Source organism: Anopheles bellator, chromosome X, assembly GCF_943735745.2.
Source record: "Anopheles bellator chromosome X, idAnoBellAS_SP24_06.2, whole genome shotgun sequence".
In the NCBI taxonomy this organism is placed as follows: Eukaryota; Metazoa; Arthropoda; class Insecta; order Diptera; family Culicidae; genus Anopheles; species Anopheles bellator.
In genome coordinates this window covers 2,910,846-2,933,174 of record NC_071287.1, presented here as the reverse complement: position 1 = coordinate 2,933,174, position 22,329 = coordinate 2,910,846, and the positions used below count along the sequence as shown (strand labels likewise).

General features: G+C 49.5%; 2 protein-coding genes across 2 annotated transcripts in view; both read left to right on the top strand.

Annotated features, from left to right (window-relative positions):
- LOC131213276 (RYamide receptor-like) overlaps positions 1-22,329 on the top strand; it is a 44,286-nt gene that overhangs the window by 13,247 nt on the left and 8,710 nt on the right. The window lies entirely within an intron of this gene.
- On the top strand, positions 20,591-22,041 carry LOC131213879 (keratin, type II cytoskeletal 2 epidermal). Its single transcript, XM_058208088.1, has 2 exons — positions 20,591-20,840; positions 21,461-22,041. Exons 1-2 carry the CDS (start codon positions 20,591-20,593, stop codon positions 22,039-22,041), a joined length of 831 nt encoding a protein of 276 aa, XP_058064071.1.

Sequence of the window (22,329 nt, the reverse complement as noted above, 5' to 3'; positions counted from 1 at the left end):
GTCCCAACCAAGAGGAGGGCACCTCTATTGTGTGCTGCTGTGAACACGGATTGTATCGCGCTGACGCGCCACGAAACGGCGAATCGAAAGCCCCCTTGCGACCCCACCACCCTCCCCCTTACTGCTCGCCGACTCGCCGGGTAATGGCGGTAATTTATTTAAACGAACGCCGGTGCGTGACTTCCACGGTGCGGGGGGAGTCCACTCTAAACGCACTAAACTGCAACACATTTACAAGTGTCCGCGGCAGAGGGGATGTCCACCGCACACAGTGAGTCGCCGACACCCGTGACGAATGATCCCCGCACCCCGGGCTCACGTCCGCCCGGCGTCTTACGCCCCGGGGCCGTTGTGTCGAAATGTGTGGAATAAAAATGGCGTAACTAAATGGGAAAGGGGACGCAAAAGCGCGCGCGCAAAAAAACAATGTGACTGTGAGGGCTGCCGGACCGGAGAAAATGCTTCGTAGGGCAAATGTTTAAATTAACTTAAGTACCGCTAAATTCGGCCCAGGGCGCGCGGCAAGAATAATTGACCGACCGACCGACCGACCGACCGACGTAATAATGATGGCAATGTTTATTATACGGCGTCCGTGAGACGTGAGATCGGGCTGGGTCCTCGGGGATTCTTCCCGGGGGTTGGATTGCACCACATGCCAGCACATGTCCGGTGGAACACCCGACAATGCATCCTGTCTACGTGAAAAGTCCCGCTGATACCGGGTCTTAGGGAGTACCGAACCTGTTCGTACAGAAACACACGTCAACAGCTTAAGCAATTGCCTTCGTCATAAGCTGCAGGGTTATTCTTTTTATAGTTACAAAATCACAGGGCTGGCACTTTCTGAGGTCCTTTCGAATATCCGCGTGGATGGCGAAAATAATCTTAGCTCCTGAATTATTTGAACAATATGTGAAAATATGATTATCTCTTCGGTTTGACTGGCTCTTTTGAGACGTTGAATATTAGATTGAGATCTAGTAGACTGGTGCGGCTATGAGCATGGCAAAAATAACTTTAGTTTAAGTTTCAAGCTTGAAGTTTTCGAAGTTCGAAGTGAAGTTCGTATTGCTCGGTAATAAAGCAACTAAAGTACATTTTTTAAATTTTTGAACATTAATAATGTAATTTTTATTCATGTTTACATATTCCAAATGCAAAATTAAGGCTGAGAAATGCATGGTGAAGAATTCACATGATATTATGCAGTTTCTCAGCTTGAAATGTGGTAGAACCATTTAAATATTCCAAGTTCACCAGTTAATAACGTAAATTAGTGTAAATTATTAAATGGAGTATTAGTGGTAAACAAAAGCGAGCAAGCAATCGGCAGCAATAATCAAGCTGTATGAAAATGAAGGTCGTATTGATCATATTAAAGCTTGTGGTCGCAAGAAAGCAACACCAAAATGAGTTAAAAAACATATTCCTAATATCACCTTCACAAACCATTTTTAATTCGCCTAAAATATTGGCCAAACAACTCCCTTCCGTGCATATCATTCGACGTAGCCTATAACATGTAGACAAATCTGACCTTGTTTTCAACAAAATTTTGCACCTAACCATGGCCAATACAAAAAAACGGTATTTTAACGGTATCTGCATGCTTTGAAACCTCACTTATTGTGATAAAAGCTGCTTTGGAGGGATTAATTTTTGGTATGACTCAACTATCATCGTTGTTAATAATATCAAGGTTTTAGGTAATTACCGTCTTTGTCCAAACCAGCCAATCACTGATAAAATGTGGTTTTTCATGAACCTTGGAGTATGCGAAAGTATCCCACTCAATTTAACAGAATTAGCAAAATTAATCAAAACAATCTGTACCAAAATAATAAATGAGGATTGTAGAAAAGACCACATAACAAAATGAGGTTGTTTGGCCACACTGCCTGGGCGGTATGGTAAGCATTGCGGATACTAAGGTGATTTTCGCCGAAGAGAAACTTAGCTAGTTCTAAATATGTTTGTCTAAAAATTTTCTCCAGTATCAATCATCCTTAAATACACTAAAACTACATCTTATTTAATGTTTTTGATTAATTTTTGATTGACTAAAGTAAATTTTTCATCCTCGTATTTCCTAAAATCTTTTGTGTTCTTGAACTAAGGTTATTATCACCTATATCCACTGTACCTGTCAAGTTAAATATCAAGCTTCTAGTTAGGTGTCTGTCATTTTAGAAAATGGATCATTTAACAAACGGAACAGTGTGTAAAAATTAATGTAAACCTTACCACAACAGTGGTGAGTACGGTGGTTCCTAGAACCGTATTTTTTTCGAAAACGATGAAGGAAGCACCACTACCGTAAGCAATTCCGAGCGATTTGCGGTTTCAACAGGACGTGGTAACGAACCACACTCAACCAGCGAGCGGGTTTCGATCTACTACGCCTTGATGGGCGTATAATTTCGCTTTTTGGCGATGTCAGTTGAATAATAAAGTTCGCCTACTAGCAGCCCGAAATATGCAAAAGAAAAAGTCATTGAAAATTGTCATATCCGATTCGACGATTCGATCCCGAGGCGGCCATCGGAACGATATTGTGTTTCATGCATAATAAGAATTGTATGAAAATAAGAAAAAAGTTCATTGAAAACCTAGTGTTCATGTGTAAATAAATAACCCGGTACCAACTTGTCGGTATCATATTCCACAACATAGGACTGCGAAAAATGACAGCTCCTGTGACGCTATCATTTTATGTTGCCTACGTTTTTTATGCGTTTTTAACGATCGGAGCAGCCCCGACTAGCTATCGCTTTATCGTACTTTCTGAAAGCAAGAGACGGGCTCCGCTATGAAACTGACCTCAATTAGGACAGGTTGCCTGTGACGATTTTTTGCGATTTCTCACGATCCCAGGCAACTTAATGGAGGCCGCCGCAGTACGATGCCCTCTATTCTGATGGTGATTCTGTTATCTTCTAAACCAAAAACACCGTGGCCACGTGGACGATACCACGATTGCCAACAGCCCCAAAACCGACTTGGGAGCGCATCCCCGAACCTTGGAGCGCACGACTATGCACTTCGCAAAACAGACCATCGTTAGCGAGAGAGCCTACCGAAGAGGTGCCACGGGTGATGTAAGGCCCCCCCGGGGGGCCTCCACGCGATGATGGGCTGGACTTTCGGACCGCCCGGGCACCCTCTTTCATCAGGCATCCTGCCGGGGGGGTCTGGGTTTGGGTGGGGCGCAAAGTGTTTACCACCTGCGAGTTCGAGGTGCGTTACGCGCACCCTTGAAGAGTCAGCTAATGATTTAATTGGGCCCCCCTCCCCCCTCCCTGGGCCTCCTCACCGATTGGCCGCTTGATTGGGCGATTACTTACGTTTTCCAGGGTCCGACCTCTCTCGGTGCATCGATGTATTGATGGTTCGCGGATATGAGATTATGTAAATCGGACCGCACCGGACCGATTGCCGACAGATCTCCTCCCCGGCCTCCTCGGGTGTGCGAAGTGAATGTTGCACTGCGGACCGGAGGACCCTCTAGGTGGTCGATGAGCTGCACGCTACTCCAAAAGCCCTTCTAGAGGCGTTGCTGTTTCCAATTTCACGTCCGAGCTTAGGAGTGCCAAAGCTTCTACGGCCGCAGCGGTTGTGCAACGAGTTCCCTCGGCAGCACCGAAGAAAACTACAAACGAAACATCCCTCCGAACCTCCGTCCATCCGCCGTGAGCGCTAGTGGCGCCACGCTGTGGCGCTCCAGGCAATGATTTATGAGAGCACCGGTAGAGCCCACTGATGAGCCGCCCTGGCTGACTGGGTCGATCTGTCGCGGTCGTGATCCATCAAACCATCACTGGCAACGCCGCTACCACGGAAAGTGCGTCTGGTCTGGTGTCCGGAGCGGTCCGGAGTCGCGCTAGGGAATGGAGACTTTGGGCCCTTACGTCATGCCGTATCCAAAGAGCCCGGCTCCGGATTTGTGTCCGACTCCTCCAGAGACGATGCCAGCCGGTCCCGGATGCCCATTGTGCCGCACAACGAGGGCGCTAAGAGGGGCTCGCTAAACAAACCCGGCGACTTCCGGTTGCTAATGAGAAATTAATCATTTTCGCTCCAAAAATGGCGCCCCGTCCCGGCCGAAGGCTAGCCGTGGGTCCACCACGCTACCCGCGTACCTGTCGCACCTGCCGCAACCACATGCTGTTAGCGTAACGCGGCGTTCCTGAGTTAGCGTGTATTTGGTTCATTTGGTTGCGCGAGTCATGCCCACGAACGCACCCCAAAAACAACGCCACCGCCAGCTATACCTATCGCGAAAAAGAAAGAAAGAAAAAAAGAAAGAAGAAAAGAAAGAGAGAAAGGAATTGAAATGAAAACAATGGCACGCGAATAAAACGCAAAACGAGAGAGAGAGAGAGAGTGAAAAAGCCACATCAACAAGCCGCAAGCACACAAAGGCCAGAAAGCAGCGTCATAATGGAAACCGTAAACGAATGAAGACATGACGTGTGATTTTTGCGTATTTATACAACCCTTGCCTAGAGCCTCGCCGGGCGCCACAATGCCCGTTTAATGACGTTGTCAAAAATGCGAACATGTGTCATGGTTTCAGCGCGTGAAGCGCGTGTTAATGTTGATCGAAAAACGCGCCCTTCCCCGTTGGTCCGGTGCTAACTGCCTGGCTGCCAACACAGGAGAACATCATCTCACTCAGGGTTGCATCATCGGCTAGCGTGAGCTTCGGACCATTTCGGTCTCTCTCTCTCTATGAGACCTATGTTCTCCTGTCATTTTCTACACTTTCACTGGCACGGGCAGATAATGTGGGAGAGTCCTTAACGAGAGTGAGTGTCCAATGCCCGGCCTCGGTGTAATTTGCACACCGGCATCAGCTAGCATAAAACTCTGAAGTACGAACAGCCCCAGTGCCCCCTGCGCCAGGTGTCGGCCCGGTTTCAGGTATCGCAAGCGGATGCGGTTCCACAAGACGGGCGCACCCCGTGAATTATGAGCTCGCGGCGAACGGAAACAACGTTTATGAAGCCAAATGGACCAGACCCGGTGCGGCACGCGTCCTGAAACAGCGTCTTCCTGCGAGAGCGCCGCAAACTCGTATCGTATTCGTACTTCCGGCGATTACGGTCTCCCCCCTCGCAGTGCGTGCCGCAATCGTAAACCTTCGTAAACCGGCAATCGTCCGCGTTGCGAAGGCGACAGCCTCGCGTTGGCCCTCGCGGGCTGAAAATAATATACCGTTTGGCAAGGCGCTGTTCTAAAATTAAACACCAAATCGTACGGTACGGTGGGGCGATGTGGGTCGATGCAATAGCCGCGGGCGAAGGTCGCAGGAACACCACACGCGACGGAGCTAGTGCCTGTCGCTGGTAAAAACGCGCGGCACCTCCTCTTGCGAGTTGAGGAGATAATTAACGATCGAGCTGACACCGGTGCTGCACAGGCTTCGCTGCAAAAAGATGGCGGCTGGCGGTGACTGTCAGGAGATGGTCCTGTCCTCTGTGTGCTTGTGACTGTTTTTTACTCCACAGATTAGTAAGTCTGCGAGCAGCATTGTTTGATTGTTTGGGGCTTTCCAACTGGATATCTCGTTTGAAGCATATAGTCCACTTAGAATGGGGAACAATTGATTTAGCTCTATCTCGGGATTGGTTTGACTTAGGAAACATGTCAAGGTGTCAAAATGAAGGTATTTGATTGTACTTTGAGAGAAAAATTTCAGAAATTTATTTTGTTGGTCGTCGGATGAAATCGCCAAGTTTCTGTGGGATGCACGCCATCATTTTCTGCCAAATCTTCTGGTACATCTTAGCGGTTGATTTGTTCCGATTTCTCGTCATCTCTGCAACGTCATCTTTCCAGTCTTCTTCAACTTTCTGCTGATTGTTGCTCAATAATTTTCGATTGGGCGGAGTTTAGGGCAATTCGGTGCCCGTGTCTCGTTTGTATTGTTTACATGCAAGGAAAGAACAGTAGCCTCTCTTCGTACACAGATCCTCTGTACAGTACTTCTGCTGGCTGGAAAGTTCAGGATTTGCGTTGATTGATCTCAAAACCTTCCAGTTCAGCTGCCGGTCGTATGTTCCACTACGCGACGTCTACTCTGATTCTATCGGTCTACGGTATTGGGTTCGCGAAAACGGCAAAGCACAGCATGTACAGTTGATTTTGCGAATTTTTGTGTTTTTGAGATTTTTAAAGTAGACCACGTTGAGTTCTCGACGTGAGTGTGCAGAATTATTTTTCTTCTTTTGAGTTTCATCAATCATAACTTTCTATAAACTCCACCGACCAAGATTAAATTACTACACTACTCAGAACGCTTCGAGGCGCGGTGTTGAAGGGCAGGCCAACTCCCGGATTCGTCTTTAAGGCTTTCACATCGAGTCGCTGGTTGACGCGCATTCGTTTCTATAATTCTGTTTACAATATTTTGTTATTAAAACTGTTTTGCTTTTCCACGTACTCCGTGCACTGCAATAATGACAGCTGCTACCTGGCATCCACACTATGAGAAACATGGCTAAAAATGTATGACAGGCCAAGAAACTATCAGTCTTTTGCTAGAGTTGCGTGAGTTACTTTGAGTTGCTGCTGAGCCCCTTCTGTTCATGAATGTGAACGGTGGAGCCACATTTTAGCAAAGAAATGGATAGTTTTTCGACAGTGGATCAGATTTTTACAAAGATGGCAAAGGAAGGAGAAGGAAAGGAAACTGCAAAATCAAAGCAACAGCAAACGATCTGTCATTTCACTCACTGGAGCTCACTGGAATTTTTCGCCCAAAAGCTAGTGTGGACGCTAGCATATCCAAAAAAACTGTAGAAAAAACTCATAGTGTGGACGTCATTTCGCTATCACCGAACGCTAGGCTGAGTAGGCTCGCTGTGGTATTGTGTGGCAGACCAGAGCGCAGTGCCATCGTGTGTGCCCGTGGGGGGGGCTCTATGATAATCCCGGCAAGCCGGCATCAGAATTCCAGCCATCCGAACGTTCCGAGCTCTAAACAGATTATCGAGGCACCGAGCCAGAGTGGGAGAGGCGGGGATTAAAACAAAACAAATTGCCATCAACGAATTAGCGGCAGCGTGATGGCTGCTGCTGTAGTGCCTCCGTTTCGATCCGCGGACCGGACCGAAGCTTTCCAGATGTGTTCCATTAAAAATCAGCGCTCGCTCCGCTCGACGTCCACACGGTGCTGGGGGTGCCCTCTGACAGCGCAATAACACTCTAACGACGCGCTCCACGGTTCTACGGCTCCACGGTTCCCGTTGTGTTCCGTTGATGGTTTGTTTGGGGCAAACAAATATGTAGTGTGTCCGCGTTACTGCGCCGCCCGGCTTGGCCTGCACAGCGTACGTGTGCACATTATTATAATAATTTTTGCTCTCCATTCGCTCTCTGCAGCTCGTTCTGCCACGCTCACTCCCGCCTGTTTAAACTGAAGTTTAAACACCGTGTGATTAATGTGCCTTTGCTTCTGGGAAAGTGACGCTCCTCTCAAGAGCATCTGTCCGTTGCATGGTGTGATGGAAGAATTAAAGTGGCCTGCTGGTACGCGTTCTTGGCGGCAACGATGTGTGACAAAATTAAGAACTCCAAGTCAGAAGTTCATCCACGCCAGAGCCATACAGCAAATCCCACCCGTCGTTGTTCCCAGCATACGTCCGATCAATTAACCGTATTTTTCCGTGTATAACGCGCACCCATATTTTAAGAGAAAAAAATTGGAAAAAGGTTTTTTATTGGACATTTTTCAGATATGTGTTATCCAACAAATATCAAATGATAATAATGTATTATTCTACATGTTCTTTAAATATTCTAAAGTAGACTAAAGATAAAATGCGTATACATTGCAAAAGATATTTTATATTTCGTAATAATCTTCAAACTCAGATTTACTGCTGTCTGACAAATTCAGATTCTCTAATTGCTCTTCAATGTACTCCTCATTGTCACTCTCTGAAGAGTCCTCAAAAATTGCGACAACTTCAGATCCATCCATAGCATTGCTGATGCCACATTTTTTAAATGATTTCACAACAACTTCTGTTTTAACTCCCTGCCATGACTTAATGATGATATTGTATGGATAATTATATTCCTAACAAATGTTTCATTTCATAATTTATTCAATAATACCATAAAATATGTACCTAAAAGGGCACATTTGTATATTTAAAGGAGACACAATTTTTACTTCCCTTGTATAACGCGCACCGAGGTTTTTTGAGCTAAAAAAATTGGGAAAAAGGTGCACGTTATACACGAAAAAATACGGTACGTCGGCCACTCGGCCCATCGCAACCGGTATCTGGACATCGGCCGGGCAACCTGGACCCCCGGTGCCACTCGGTGTGGCCCCGGAACAATTCGTAATTTGAAAAAACAGACCGATGCAAGAATAGCCAAAGAAACCACCCTGGGATTGATGATGATGATGAGCGGAGAAACTCCCTTTCCCTTTGCTTCGAAAAACGGAGCGCACTCCGACGTAACCGACGCGCAACGAGTGCAATCCAGCAGAAGTTGGAGATTTCTTATCCACACCGGTGCCAGACGGATGAGTTGTCACACGCCAGCTTCCAGCCGGCTTCCTTTTTCGGTAGGGGAGTAGTAATTGGGAAGTGTGCGGTGTCGTTGCATCGTTTTCATTAGCGTAAAAGGAACCACAATTAATCGATTGCTAAGAGGCGGCCTCCAGCCCGGTGTGAAGCATAAATGTCAGCCCCAGCCCAAGTTGTGTTGCCATTTTCTCACCCTTTGATCGGCTTTCCTGGGCTTCCGTGCAGGTCGTGGTCGTGCCGGCGCTAAGTCGACTAGTTTGTGTCGAGTTGCATGCGCACCCAGATGAGGGCGAAAGTGGGCTCTTCTGCTCCTGGGGCCCAGCTCGGTTCGCCCTTGGTGCTGCTGCAGACACACCCGGTAAGGGCAGAGGTTGATGCCGATGAGTTAAGCCGCGTACCATCCGTTACGCAAATAGACCCCGGCGGCGAGCGTTTTTTAGCTCGTGATTTTTTTTTTTTTTTTGCACTGCCAACCTCCCCGAACCCACCGTCCACCGGTTCGAGCGGCGGATTGCAATCAGCTTAACTCATGTCGGGGGGTAGGGTCTTCTACACACGGCACCGCTCCGCTCGTAGTTTGTAGTTTTTAGGGCCGCCGAAAATTTATTGTGAAACGCGTAACGTAAACAAAAGCCAGCAAAAAAAAAACGAAACGAAACGAAACGAAAGACGAAACAGAAACGAAAACCCCTTCTGGAAAGGGAGAAAGAGAGCGAGAGAGAGAGAGAGAGAGAGAGGTCCTAAACATAAAACATAAGACGCGCGGCCAGACCAACGCATCGGTTCATTGGAACGACGGATGGTGGTGGCGGTGGCGGCGCGATTTCCGTCGACGGGTTGCCCCTGTGCCTCCGTTCCGTTCCCGCCGCGCCTTTTTCCTACTTTCCTACGCGCACTCTCTGCTTGCCGCCCCCCTCCGTACGCGTTACACGTTAGTTAACACACTGGTTTTTCTTCCGCTCCGCTCCCGGCGAGTCCCGGGCCCCGTTCCCACCCCGTTCCCTAGCCACCACCTTCCTCTGCTTGGTTACTTTCTTGCATTTCCCATCTCTTCTGTGCGCGTATTATCTTCTCTTTTTTCTTTTCTATCCTCTTTTGGTGAAAAGGTACTCAAAGTCAAACACAAAAAACTAAACCAAACTAAACACCAAATACAAAACCTAACTAAAGCAAAGAACTAAAATAAGTTAAAGGAAAGAAAATTGAGAGGAAAATTAAACGCGAATCACATCATCCCTCAAATGCCAATATTATTACATTACACTTTTTCAAACGTAAACTTATTATTAACCATTCAAACCAATTTATTTACCAACTTATTTACCTTTAGTTATCTATTTAACCTATTCATTATCTTTTATCATTTACTATTTATAATTATCTTTATCATATTATAATGGTTATTTATTATCTTTATTATATTACCCCCTATAAACGCAGTCCACATGAATTTTATGCACAATTTTTTGTTAGTCGCCTAAACTGAGCGGACTTGGCGCACCAGCATTTACAGGTTTCATAAACTTAGGGTTAATCGGCGCACCAGAGATGCAGATGGACGGTCAACGGCTGCTGGGCGGCGTCTCCCGTGTTCCCGTGTTCCCGAGTTTTAACTACGTTCTTAGCAGTACCCATAGTCGTCAACCCCCAGAGTAGGGTCCCAATCTTTTTTCATTAACGTCTTGAAAGAATCACTTCCTTAGCAAGCCCTTCCCAACGACCCATAGACTCCCTCAGAGTCGGTTTTCAAAATACTTCCAAACCCCATACCAGTTTACGTCTCTCGGAAAGGCCAAGGTTTAAACGCCCTGGTACCCTGATTGGCAACCGGTATGGGAATTAAAAGTAGAGTTAGAAAGAGACGAATGTTAGGCCATTACGGCTCAAAGTCTCTATAATGCATAAGAAAAAAAAAAACCCTCTTTTGGTGTGATTATTTTCGAGTTTTCTGCGTCTTCGGGCACTTTGTTCGGGGCTTCACTCCCGCGTTGGTTTTCCTTACCTTTTTTTTTTTTCTTTTTTGGCTATTTTGTTTCTTCATTCATTAGTCCCAGAGTCCAGCGGAGTCCAACGAGTGCCCTGGCGATCCTAGCCGACCTGCCGGAATCGAAACCAAAACCGATCGGCACCCGGCACTCAGATGACACCCAGATCGGCTGCCCATTGTGCGGTTTCAGGGAATCGGACCGCTTTGCATCACGCTGGGCAGGGTGGCTGTAAATCGTGTTGGCAAATAAAAAGTGGCTCCCGTGCCGTGCCGATGATTGATATTACGATCCGAACGTTGACGATCCGCCCGGTGGCAACCGGGTTACGTTGCTAAACCGTCGCTCCAGCGGTGGCTGTGAACGGGTTCGGTGGTTCAACGGTGGCCAATTCCACCGGGGCCGACCCACCCCCGTTTTCGCCGTAGAGACGCGATTGGTATCGCGTCGCGCGTCGATGACGCAAGGCACGCTGATTGATGAGCGAATGAATCGCCCGACCGTTTGTTGTGGTCCCCGAGCGAGCCCCCGTTGCAGGCTTACGGTTAGTTAATTGAATATCTCTCCTAAACGTTCAGTAAACGTTCGGGCACCGCACCGCATTTTTTGCATAATCAACCGTATCATTGCGAGGCGCTTTACGACCCACCATCGGCGCGGTGCATCTTCCCAAACCGCGGGCCGATTGCGGTCACCGTAGCGACATCGGATCGGATCGTTGTAGGGCTTGGGCCGACGAAAGCTAATCCGGCCCGGTACACGCTGTTTGCTAATGGACACGTCGTCCTCGTGCGCGACAGCGACATTCGCAACAGATGCGAAAACTACTGAACACTGCAACCCGAGAGCGGGAGAGAGCGGCTTGACCGCGGTGATCAAGTTACTCGGTCGAGCGTGGCGAGCTATTTTTGGGATTTTTGGGACCAGGCGAAAGCCTGGTCCAGCCCAGACCCCAGACACGCCACTCGGTGTGCTTCTTCCGAGGTTCTTACTGCGAGCTATACGGTGAGGTCTGTTCGATAATATCGTAAAAGTTTTTTTTTTAATTATTACTTTTACCATATAGACCGTTTCACTACTCTCTCCCCATGACGTTTGAAGTGACCATTTTTTACAGCTTCTTTTAGTATACACTTTAACTTACAAAAATGGTGTATCATATGCACCGATTTCCTTAACCTTTTGTGAAAATGCGAAGCATTTTTCCAGAGGAGCGTAAACAGCTTATGCTCCTTATGGTGCACTATTCCCGTTGATTCAGTTGGCAAAACAGGGAAAACTAAGTATTGGAGCGGTTCGAAACGCAACAAGGAAATTCAAAGAAGAAAGCAGCTTTTAGGATAAAATTAAATCTGGGCGGAAAGCGGGTCAGGTGGATATCATTTTGTACTAAAAAGTCATGTGTGTTTACGCCAGCAAGAAAAGTGGCTCCGTCCGAGATGTGGCTAAAAAGGTGGGATCAACTGTGAGTCCATAGTTCCAAAAAAAATTAGGTCTGATGACATAAAAGAAGCAGAAAAACCGAACCAAGAGCCCGTAAATTGTATGATCAACTGCTTCGTGCCAAACGAGTTTGCGTCGTCATGGACGATGAAACTTAGGGCAAATTTGACTACAAAACTCTTCCGGGTCCTCAGTATTACACTATTCTGGATCGCCAGAATGCTGACGATGCAGATACATCCATTTTTACTGCAAAATTCGGAAGAAAGCCAATGGTGTGGCATGCATTCCGAACCGTTCGTGACAACGGAGACGATGAAATCCGATATTTACATCCGCGTATGTCTGAATCGACGCCTACTGCCTATGATCCGAAAACATAAAGGCCCGGTACTATTTTGACAGGATTTGGCATCCGTGCATTACTCCAAGAATGGGTAGCCTGGTTCCAATCCAACGGGGTCCAGTTCGTTCCGACGGAGATGAATCCATCACATTGTCCACAGGCAAGACCGATCGAAACTTTTTGGGCACTTACGAAGGCAGATTTGAGAAAACATTAAAATATACGCCAAAGATTGGAAGAAAGTGCCCAAAATGATCGGAAATCGGTTTGTGCAAAAGTGTGAGTGCTTAGACATAATGAAACGGTCCATTTTCATGAAGATATTCATTTAGTCGCCTTCGAAGTAATCCCCATGCAAAGGTGCATTTTTGTTTTTCCAAAAATCCATGTGATATTCCTTAATGACCGTTCTATTCCCTGCGACAACAACTCATGATGCACCACGCCCCTGCAATCGAAGAAAACGGAAAGCGTTCACCTTCGAACGAATTTGGCTCTTAGTCGTTCACAACTTACCGGCCCTCTGAAACCCATTTGCTACCGTCGATCTTATTTTTCACACAAAATTTGATACAGATTCTTTGTCATCAATTTTTTTTAAGAACGGACTGGGCCGTATTTATTAACTCTGCTTAACATATTCTTATAAATGATAGATATAGATAGATTATAAATTATAAAAAAATAGATCGAAGATGACCCAAAACACGTGCAAGCAAAGCAGCTGTCAACAGCTAACTGAGCAGTCAGAACATGGCCGAACTCTTCGGCATAGATCGTGAGACATGAGTACGAACATAATGTTACAAAATTCTTTTTCTGAAAATCGTATACACGTAACCCGCGGTAATTTCAAATTTGCGATACTTTTCAAACAGACCTCGTACGCGTACTCCCTTGCTCTCTCTCTTTCCCGCTCTCTTTCCTGTAATTAATGATACTTTTCGAGATTCATCCACCTTCGATACGGCACAGGGAACAGGCGTGCGTCTGCTGACTCCACACCCGCGCCTTGCTTCCCCCCGTTGAACAGGGTTGGACATTTCAATCGCAGCACGACGGTAATGGATGCGCGTGTTGTGTTCAGCAAATAGTACACCATCGTCAGCCCGCAGCCCGGAGGATGGTGGGTCCTGGGCTGGGGCATTAATCGAATGGCCGGGGAATGACCAGGGAACGCGTCACGTCACGTAATCTCGGGTCCGAACGCACCGCACCGGCCGACGACGACGCAGGCATTGACGTTGCTTTTACTTTCGGTACACGTGGTTCACAGGCCCTCATCCCTCATCGAGCACCGCCGCACCACCCCTGTTAATCGCATTGTGGCGGCTTGGACGTACCAATAGCTCGCTCACTTACCAGCGCTTACCGATGGCTGGGGTTCCCGCCAAAAATGGGAATGGGCCCTGGGCGTCCTAAGCAAGGCGATCATTTTGTGGCGCGATTGCGCAACAGTCCGGCGCAGACCATCATCATCGTCGTCCGCGGCCCCGAGAATTCCTGGTATCTCCCGGTGCCCCCTGGCGAGTCCGAGCGGGCTGGCGAATGTGAAATGGATGGGCCGACGAGGTCCGACGAAGATGCGGCCCTAACGTTGTGGCGTGTGGTAATTTTTGCCCGATACCCGGATGAGACCAGAGAGGACTCGAGTCTGGTCCCGGTTCCGCATTACCTAATGCCGTGCGGCTATCAGGCTCATCAGGGTGTAGGTGCATGTGGGCCCATCACCGTGCGCTCATCGATTTGAAAGTCCGACTAACGGCAGCAGGGCCCGGGTTCTGCGGGAGCCCTGTCCCCGAGGGCGACAAGCACAACGACTACGACCTGTCCTAGCCGCCTCATGTAAGGTCCGCATTCTGAGTCAACCCCGCGCAGTCTTTACGCGTACACTTTGTTGCCGTGCCGTGACACAACGCCTTGCTGACACCTGTTACTGTTACATACTTCGGGCTAGCTTCTGCTATTAAAACGCGACCTGAAGCTCGCGAAACAATCGCCAACGGGAAGGCAAACTTTGAAAGTTGATCTATGTCACCAGGTTTATGTCTACGAACAAGGTTTAAGATATTCCAGAAAGTCTTCGGTAGGTAAGTTCTTACGGAAAAAAGAGCTTATAAAGCATGGCCCAGTTAGAATCGAGAACAATTGAATTAGCGCTATCTCGGAGTTGGTTTGACTTAGGAAATATATCAAGGTGTCAAATTGAAGGTATTTTATTGTACTTTAAGAGAAAATTTTTTAGTCATTTGTTATGTCGGTCGTCGGAAGAAATCACGAACTTTCTTTGGAATGCGCGCCATCGTTTTCTGCACAATCTTCTGATCAACCTCAGCGGCTAATTTTTGCCAATTTTTCGTCATCTTTGCAACATCACCTTTCCAGTCTTCTTCAACTTCCTATTGATTGTTGCCGAATAGTTTTCGATTGGGTGGAGTTTAGGGAAATTTGGTGCGTTGATATCCTTTACGATGAAATCCACCTTATTGTAAAAGTATCACAGAACTACATCCCTGCTGTGATGGCAGCTTTCCAAATCAGGCCAAAACTTTACCGGACCTTTGTGTGACTTAATAAATGATAGAACTCGCTTTTTGAGACACTCTTCCTTGTATAGAGTTGAGTTCATCGTCGTGTTTGTGATGAATACCTTGATTTCCACAGGTGCAAATTCCTTGTCATATCATTAATTTTTGTGCAAATTTATTGCCGACCACCAGAGGCGCTGCTAGAAAGCATACAAGTGGTCCCAATTCTAAGTGGGCCATACTTTAAGTGGCACAACACGTTCAAAGGAGGATCAAAAAATTGGTACTCCAAAATCGTCGCTGGACAGTCCGAAACCTTACTGACCTTATTGGAATATGGAAAGGATCAGTGGAACTTCAATGATTTCTGGCTATTCGCTAAACTCAAGAACTCAAGAGCTCTGGAAGAGCTAGAAACGGAAACGAAGAACGCATCGCAGGCTATCCGGGAAGAAGACTTTGTGGTATGTTTTGAAAACCTGGGGAAAAAAAGTGGGAGCTATTAGGTATGTGAATTAACTCTTGCGGTTTCTCTTGCGATCAGCCTATCATATCTTTTTAACATTCTCGTCGTTTTATGGCCAAGGCTTTGCTTCAAATGCATTAATTGTTGTTGGGATGGGATTGTCCTTTAAAATTTTTATTAGGATTTAAAAGCTCAAAGTACACCACACCTTTCATATCCCACCATATAAACGTTGCAAAGTGAAAATTTCGCTTTGGTTGCGATGGACATGGTTCACCAAGCTGTATCCAGGCCTTTTTGGGTTGAGGATTCTTGTAATAACTCCCCTTTTTATCACCAATGACGATTCGGTACAAGAATCTCGTTTTTCTGCCGTGCAAGCAGTAATGAAAAAGTGCTCTCCGCAAAAACACTCTTCCAGGAACAAAACTGGACAAGTTCAAATGCTTACAAAAGGTGTTGTTTACACTTTGACCAAACAATCTATACTGCGTTAGATGCGTAATGAGAGTAGCTATCAAACACATATTTCATTTAAAAAAATGTCACATTTAGTGAGTAACGCCATCTATTACAAAACCGCAAGAATTAATTCACACACCTAACAGCTTATTGTTTCCTTGGCAGACTATTTGGTTGGGGATAAAATTAATTTGGAAGAATAAATAAAAAGACCGAGCACAGAGGTAGAGCTGAGGAAAGTGAACTCCTAGCGTCACTTGACACTTCGGTGACCTCAGCGCAACCCGCGACGAGCCGGCCAAGGTCGGCACAAGGACTCAGGCAGCGCAGCGCACCTCGCACTAGTGCGCAGTGATTTATGCATTCTCCGCCAACGCCACCACGATGTGTCACGCTCGGGATAACGCGGCACACATCAATCATGCGGGGTGCTCGTTGGGACAGGCGTTGACAGGTACATAGCCGCCCCCCACCAGGCCGTTGACCGAGTTCTCCGACGCTCTCCGCTTCTGGACTCTGGAGTTTGACGTGTTACATCATCCCTCATCACCGTCACGGCCTATTATCGTACGCTCCCAAATTAGGTTTCGATCCCCACAAACCGGAAAATGGCGACCGACCGACCGGTCGATGCCAAATTGCTTCACACCAATTTTGGGATCTTCCGCTTCGATGTACTTCGATCGATCGTCGAACGGCATCTTCGAAGCCGTTACGCAGCAAACGAAGCGGTCCGATTTGAGCGACAGCCAGCCGCTCGAAACTGGAAATGCCAACTACTCAAGTATCGCCGATCTCTCTCTCTATCTCTCTGTCTGCACTGAACCGAAAATAGCTTCTTCCTGTAAGCTTCGCGCGACGCACGCCGCACGCCACACGGTGACATCACCCGCGGTCTCTCGGACGTGAAAGGAAGGTGTCCCTGGCCCGTCGGCAGATGCGATCGCGGGCTACACACACGGGGGGGCCCTATGATTATCCCGAACGAGCGCAGTCACCGCCCCCAAAAACCCCTTCTCCGTGCTGTCTCGGGGGTCTCAGGAACTGTTGGCGAAGGTCCCGATGGCGATGGTCTTGTGTCCGAAAATAGAGCCGCGTCGCGTTGCGCAACGACCTACGCCAGACCTACGCCAACCAAGAAGCAGATGCAACCACATCGCCCATCAAAACCATCAAACCATTCTCGGCCTGAGCCGGATACTGATTTCGTTGCTTTCACCAAGGGGGCCCTAACAGGATTTGAGGAGACCCCCGCCGGGGGAGAGATTTGGCAGGGTTTACAGCCACCTTGCCATATAAAATCCAATTAAATTGCTCCGCCCTACCCGGACCCCGGACTTACTATCTCTCTTGCTCCGGTCCGCCCGCCGGCTTTATTTTTTAGTACCAACGACTAACTGGCAACAACAAACAAAAACTCTCCGGGCGAGGGACCAGCGTAACGTACCGGATTGCAGCTCTCTGCCAGGCTCTGCCAGGCTTCCGGTTGTCCATTTGGCACCCACTCGCGATGTCACTTTCGATTTCCGCCGTTCGCGCCGATGCACCAGCCAGGGTTGGCGATATGTAAATTAGCGGAACCAGTGGAGCGGTGTCCTTCCGGCTGTGACCCTAGAGGGACGGGCCCCGAGCACCAGCGAATTGTTTGAATTTCGCGAATTAACACTCCACCCGGGTGTCGGGATAAAAAAAAAACCAGACCGGGAGAGCCAGAGAGCAAGGCAGGTTTCATAACACCGACGCTGGGTCGACGATGATGCATCGATCGTGATGCACAAATTGACGGGCGGGCGAGGTTTTTTTTTTCATGACGCTCGATGACGATGGTGAACTTTCTTTCGTGCCGATACAATGTGGCAACGCCCGACCTCATCCAAGGATCTGCGCGTGGAGGCGGACCTGCTGGACTAAATCGTCGAGCGTCCACCTCTAATGGCGATGGAATTGGAAAGTCCACGTCCACGAGACCCGGATCCGGTGGTTCTGGCCAACGAGACACCCTCGGGCACTTTCGCTTCGCACTGACGATGACGCGATCGGTTCCTCGCCCTGTTTGTGTTTGATGCCCGACCTGGTTCGGTCCTGGAGCCGTTCTCCGTTCTGCTTCCGTTCGAAGAACCAGGTTCACTGGCCCACAGGCCGATGCGTCGGCACTGTGCCTGGGTTCCTGGGCGGCGAAAGGCGTCCGGTCCGGTCCAACGTGAATGCCAAAGTTGAAGTTGGCCGTTGGCCCCATAAAGGTCCCCATAAAGCGGGAACCAAATCCAGTCTTCCCGTCGTCGGTAGTTCCTCTTCAGTCACACAGGTACTTCAAATAGGGACTGTCGGGATCAATGCACCAAAACCGGTGCGGTGCTTGGATGTATAGGGTGGGTCCTAGTCTAGTGTGCGGATTTCGAAGATCCCCGGGAGCGCTAGAATATCGATTGTCGGCCTTTCGGCTGCCCGCCGTTGAAAGCCGAACGTTGTTCATGTTTTCAACTTCAATTTTAATTTTCTTTTTTTCTAGTCTAAGGTATAAACATGTTTGATGTTAAAAATGTTTCGATTTAAATCTGTTTAAGTTATAAGTGTTATGTCACGTGGCATTGACATCGTTTTAAAACCTTCAAATAATTAGCTCCCGTATCGTTGCGTGGGCTTTTTTGTTGAGTTGTTGAAGACTCACCACTTGGGGAATAATTGAGTATGAGAAACTTGGTAAAAATGTAAAGCAGGCCAAGAAACTATTAATCTTTTGCTAAAAAGTTCCGTGAGTTACTTTGAGTTGCTGCTGAGCGCCTTATGTTTACGGGATATTTTCCCGTTTCGGGGGTACTTTTTTCAATTTGACAGTTTACGGCAAATTTTGGTAAATCTTTTTTGCTTTCCAAAAATATGGCTAGTTTTTCCACAGCGGATTGAATTTTGACAAAAATGGCACCAGAGGGAGAAGGAAAGGAAACTGAAAAATCAAAGCAACAACAAACGAACTGTCATTTCACTCACTGGAGCTCACGGAATTTTTCGCCCAAAAGCTGGACGCTAGTGTGGACGCTAGCATATCAAAAAACCTGTAGAGAAAACTCATACTGTGGACGAGGCGTAAGAGTTAACATAATCTAATTGAACAAGATTATCTTAATCAATATGTGGCATTTCCTGCACTTCAGAATAAACTTATCCCGGGTTAACAATTTCCGAGAATAAAGTTTGATGTTTTAAAAATCAAGTAATCGTTAGTTTAAAATCCAAACACTCGATGGATCACCCTATATGCTAACCGATCGGTCCGACAGCCCGAGTGAGAGAGAGAGAGAGAGAGCAGGAATCTTACTGTTATGACGATGTGATCATGATGCTCCTGGAGTCTGGACTTCTATTTCGGGTCCAGAGCAGAGTGCACGGCAACAAGACATGATCATGACCGCGCACGAGCGCACGATCGTTGACGGGAATAGCGCAAGAGAGAGACAGAGAAAGAGAGAGAGTGGGAATGAGAGAGAGAGAGAGAGTGGCGCACGAAGACGCTAAGAGTGAGAGTGAACTTTGGCACCGCAGACCGCGTGGCACGCGCATTCACTTTCGTTCGCGTCTTTGCTCTCTCTCTCTCTCTCTTTCTCTCACTCACTCTCTCACTCGCTCTCTCTTTATCTCTCTCTTTCACTCGCTGAGGTGGGTTTTTGCACGTTTTGGGGCCGCTACCGTCCACCATTGGCCACCAGAGTTGTCAGATCCCCCCTCCCCACCCACCCCCGCACCCACCCTCTCCTGCTCTCTCACACTCTTTCGGTCCCCCTCCTCGTGTCGCTCTCGTTTTCGGGGCGCCCTGGCCCTGGCCTCCCTGTGGGGGGTTCCCACAGGCCGGCCGGCCAGGGCTCCTTCACTTGCTCCTCACCTGCCTCACCGTCTGCCCCCCCTCCGCGCGCGCAATGAAAGTTCAGCTTCCCCCCCGCGCGAGTGTGATCTACGCTCTCCGTTATCTCTCCCGTCCACGTCCATTCACCGTTCCTCTCTCTCTCTCTCTCTCTCTTCGGGGGGAGCTTGGCCGCCGAAGAAGGGTTTTAAGACTTTTCCTTTCGTTTCAAACCCCCTCCTCCCCCTCCTCGGGGGTGATCTTAGGGCCTTCCCGCTCGGTTTTCTTTCCAATACCCTCTTCTCTCTCGCTCTCCCGTGGTGGAAAAAAACTGCCTCCGCCTGGGTGGCGGCAAGTAGTGCACGGCGGCTCTCTCTCTCTCTCTTGCTGGAAATTAAGTAAAAGGTAAGTCGATGCAGGGGGTGATGGATGGTGGATGGGGGGGGATGCAGAGCATAATTTCGGTACACACGAGATCTCCGCGAGCATCTCCTCCGAAACGAAGCACACACAAAAGAGGCCCCTTCCCCCGGAGGCCCTGGCTGGCATTCCCGGGTAGGAATGGTAGAGAGGAGGAAGAATCGCAAGGCCTGAAGATGCTGCTGCCGGTGCCTGCCTGCCTGCTGCTGCTGGCCGAAATGGCCCCCTATAAATGGCGGCGTGCGGCCCGACCGTCCATCAGTGAGCCATTTGCATCGATCAAACCAACAACGCCCCAACAACGCCCCAAACCAACACACACACCAACCAGCCACGAGCTCCAGGAAGGATCACCGGGAAGAGCACCGAGCGAGAGAGAGAGAGAGAGAGAGAGAGCGCCAGCAAGTCCTTGCGAAGTGCGGATCCGGCGGACCGAGCGTACCGACTCCGCAGAAGGACTCTACGCCCGACTCCCTGTGCCTGTGCGTGTGTGTTAGTGCGTGTGCGTGCGTGTGTGTGTGTTAGTGCGTGCGCCACCCAAAGTCCTAGAACGATGAAGACGTTCGTGCTGGTGAGCTGTTGTTTGGTCCTCGCTTCTGCCCGACCGGAAGCAGGATACTCATACAATCGTCCATCAACTGGCGGCGGCGGCGGCGGTGGCTACTCCTCCGGTGGATCCTTCACTTCCGGTGGCGGTAGTTCCGGGTTCGGCGGCGGTAGTTACAGCGGCGGTGGTGGCGGAGGCGGCGGCTACTCGTCCGGAGCCGGTGCCAGCTTCGGAGGCAGTGCGAGCGCTTTCGGAGGTGCGTGTCCTTTTTCCTAGTGCCCCTTCCTCCCTTCCCTTAGTGTCAACTCGTGTGTGTGTGTGTGTGTGTGCACTCTCCTGTGTGTGCGTGCGTGTGTGTGGGTGTTTGTGTGCCGAAAGGCTGTCAAAGCAAGCAGAACTCCTCGCGTACTTTTCAATCCAACGAGCGACGTCCTTCAAAGGACCTCGCTCTCCCCAGTACTGTTTACTCCCGCCCCCCCCCCCCCCCCCCCCGCCCCCCCCCCCCCCCCCCCTTCGTTGGGGCACCAGGAAGCCTTTCCGGCCTCCCGTCGGCTTCGGAAGCCAGTTTTTCGTTCAAACGCAAACGAAAGACTTCAACACGGCAAACGGCAAGCGACGAACCCCCCATCCACTTTGTTTTCTGGTTCTGTTTTTCGTTCCTCCTTCCTCGTTCCTCGTTCTGTTTTTCGTGTTATGGTGCCCCCCCCCCGCTCCCTCCGCCGAACCTCCCCATTTCGATGGTGCGTAAATGCGTTTCCGTCGGGTCACCGCTAACAGACGCTTGAGATCCTGGTGAACATCGCGCAACGCAACGCAACTAAACTAAAACTTTATTTCGTGTGTCCTTCACCCCACCAACGTCAACCCCACGCGCAGGATCCTCGTTTAGCTCCAGCGGAGCCAGCAGCTTCGGCGGCGGCGGCGGCTTCGGCGGCGGCGGCGGTGGCTTCGGCGGTGGTTCGCAGCAGGCCATCATCCAGAAGCACATCTACGTGCACGTCCCACCCCCGGAGCCGGAGGAGGTGCGGGTGCAGCGCCCGATTCAGCTGGCGGCGCCCCAGAAGCACTACAAGATCATCTTCATCAAGGCCCCGTCGGCCCCGTCCTACCAGGCGCCCCAGGTGCCGCTGCAGCCGCAGAACGAGGAGAAAACGCTGGTGTACGTGCTGGTGAAGAAGCCGGACGAGCAGCAGGACATCGTCATCCCGACGCCCGCGCCCACGCAGCCCAGCAAGCCGGAGGTGTACTTCATCAAGTACAAGACGCAGAAGGAATCGGCGGGCGTCGGCGGCGGCTCGGCCGGCGGCTACTCGAGCGCGGCCGCCTTCGGCGGCGCCGGCCTCGACCTTGGCGGCGGCGGCCACGGCGGCGCTGACCTGGGCGGCGGCCACGGCGGATCCGTCGTGTCGGCCCCGGCCGCCCAGTACGGCCCGCCCGGCAAGTCCGGCCCGTACTAGGGCGCCGCACGGCGCATCCTTCCCCGCTCCCACCCCCCTCGCGCGCATCCTTCAGGCCAAGGGAAACCCACCACCACTACTACCGTAGCTGCTAGTCGTGCACCACACCGCACACTCTTCCCCGTGTCCTCCGCGTAACCACCGTCTGCTGACCACCCAACCACCCCCCCCGACCCACACCACCCAGCATCAGACCCTGGGTCTGACCTGGGTCCTTCATTCGGGCGGGGGTTGTCTATTGTACATACAATCCCTACACTACTAAATTCTTCAAACCACCCCCCCCCC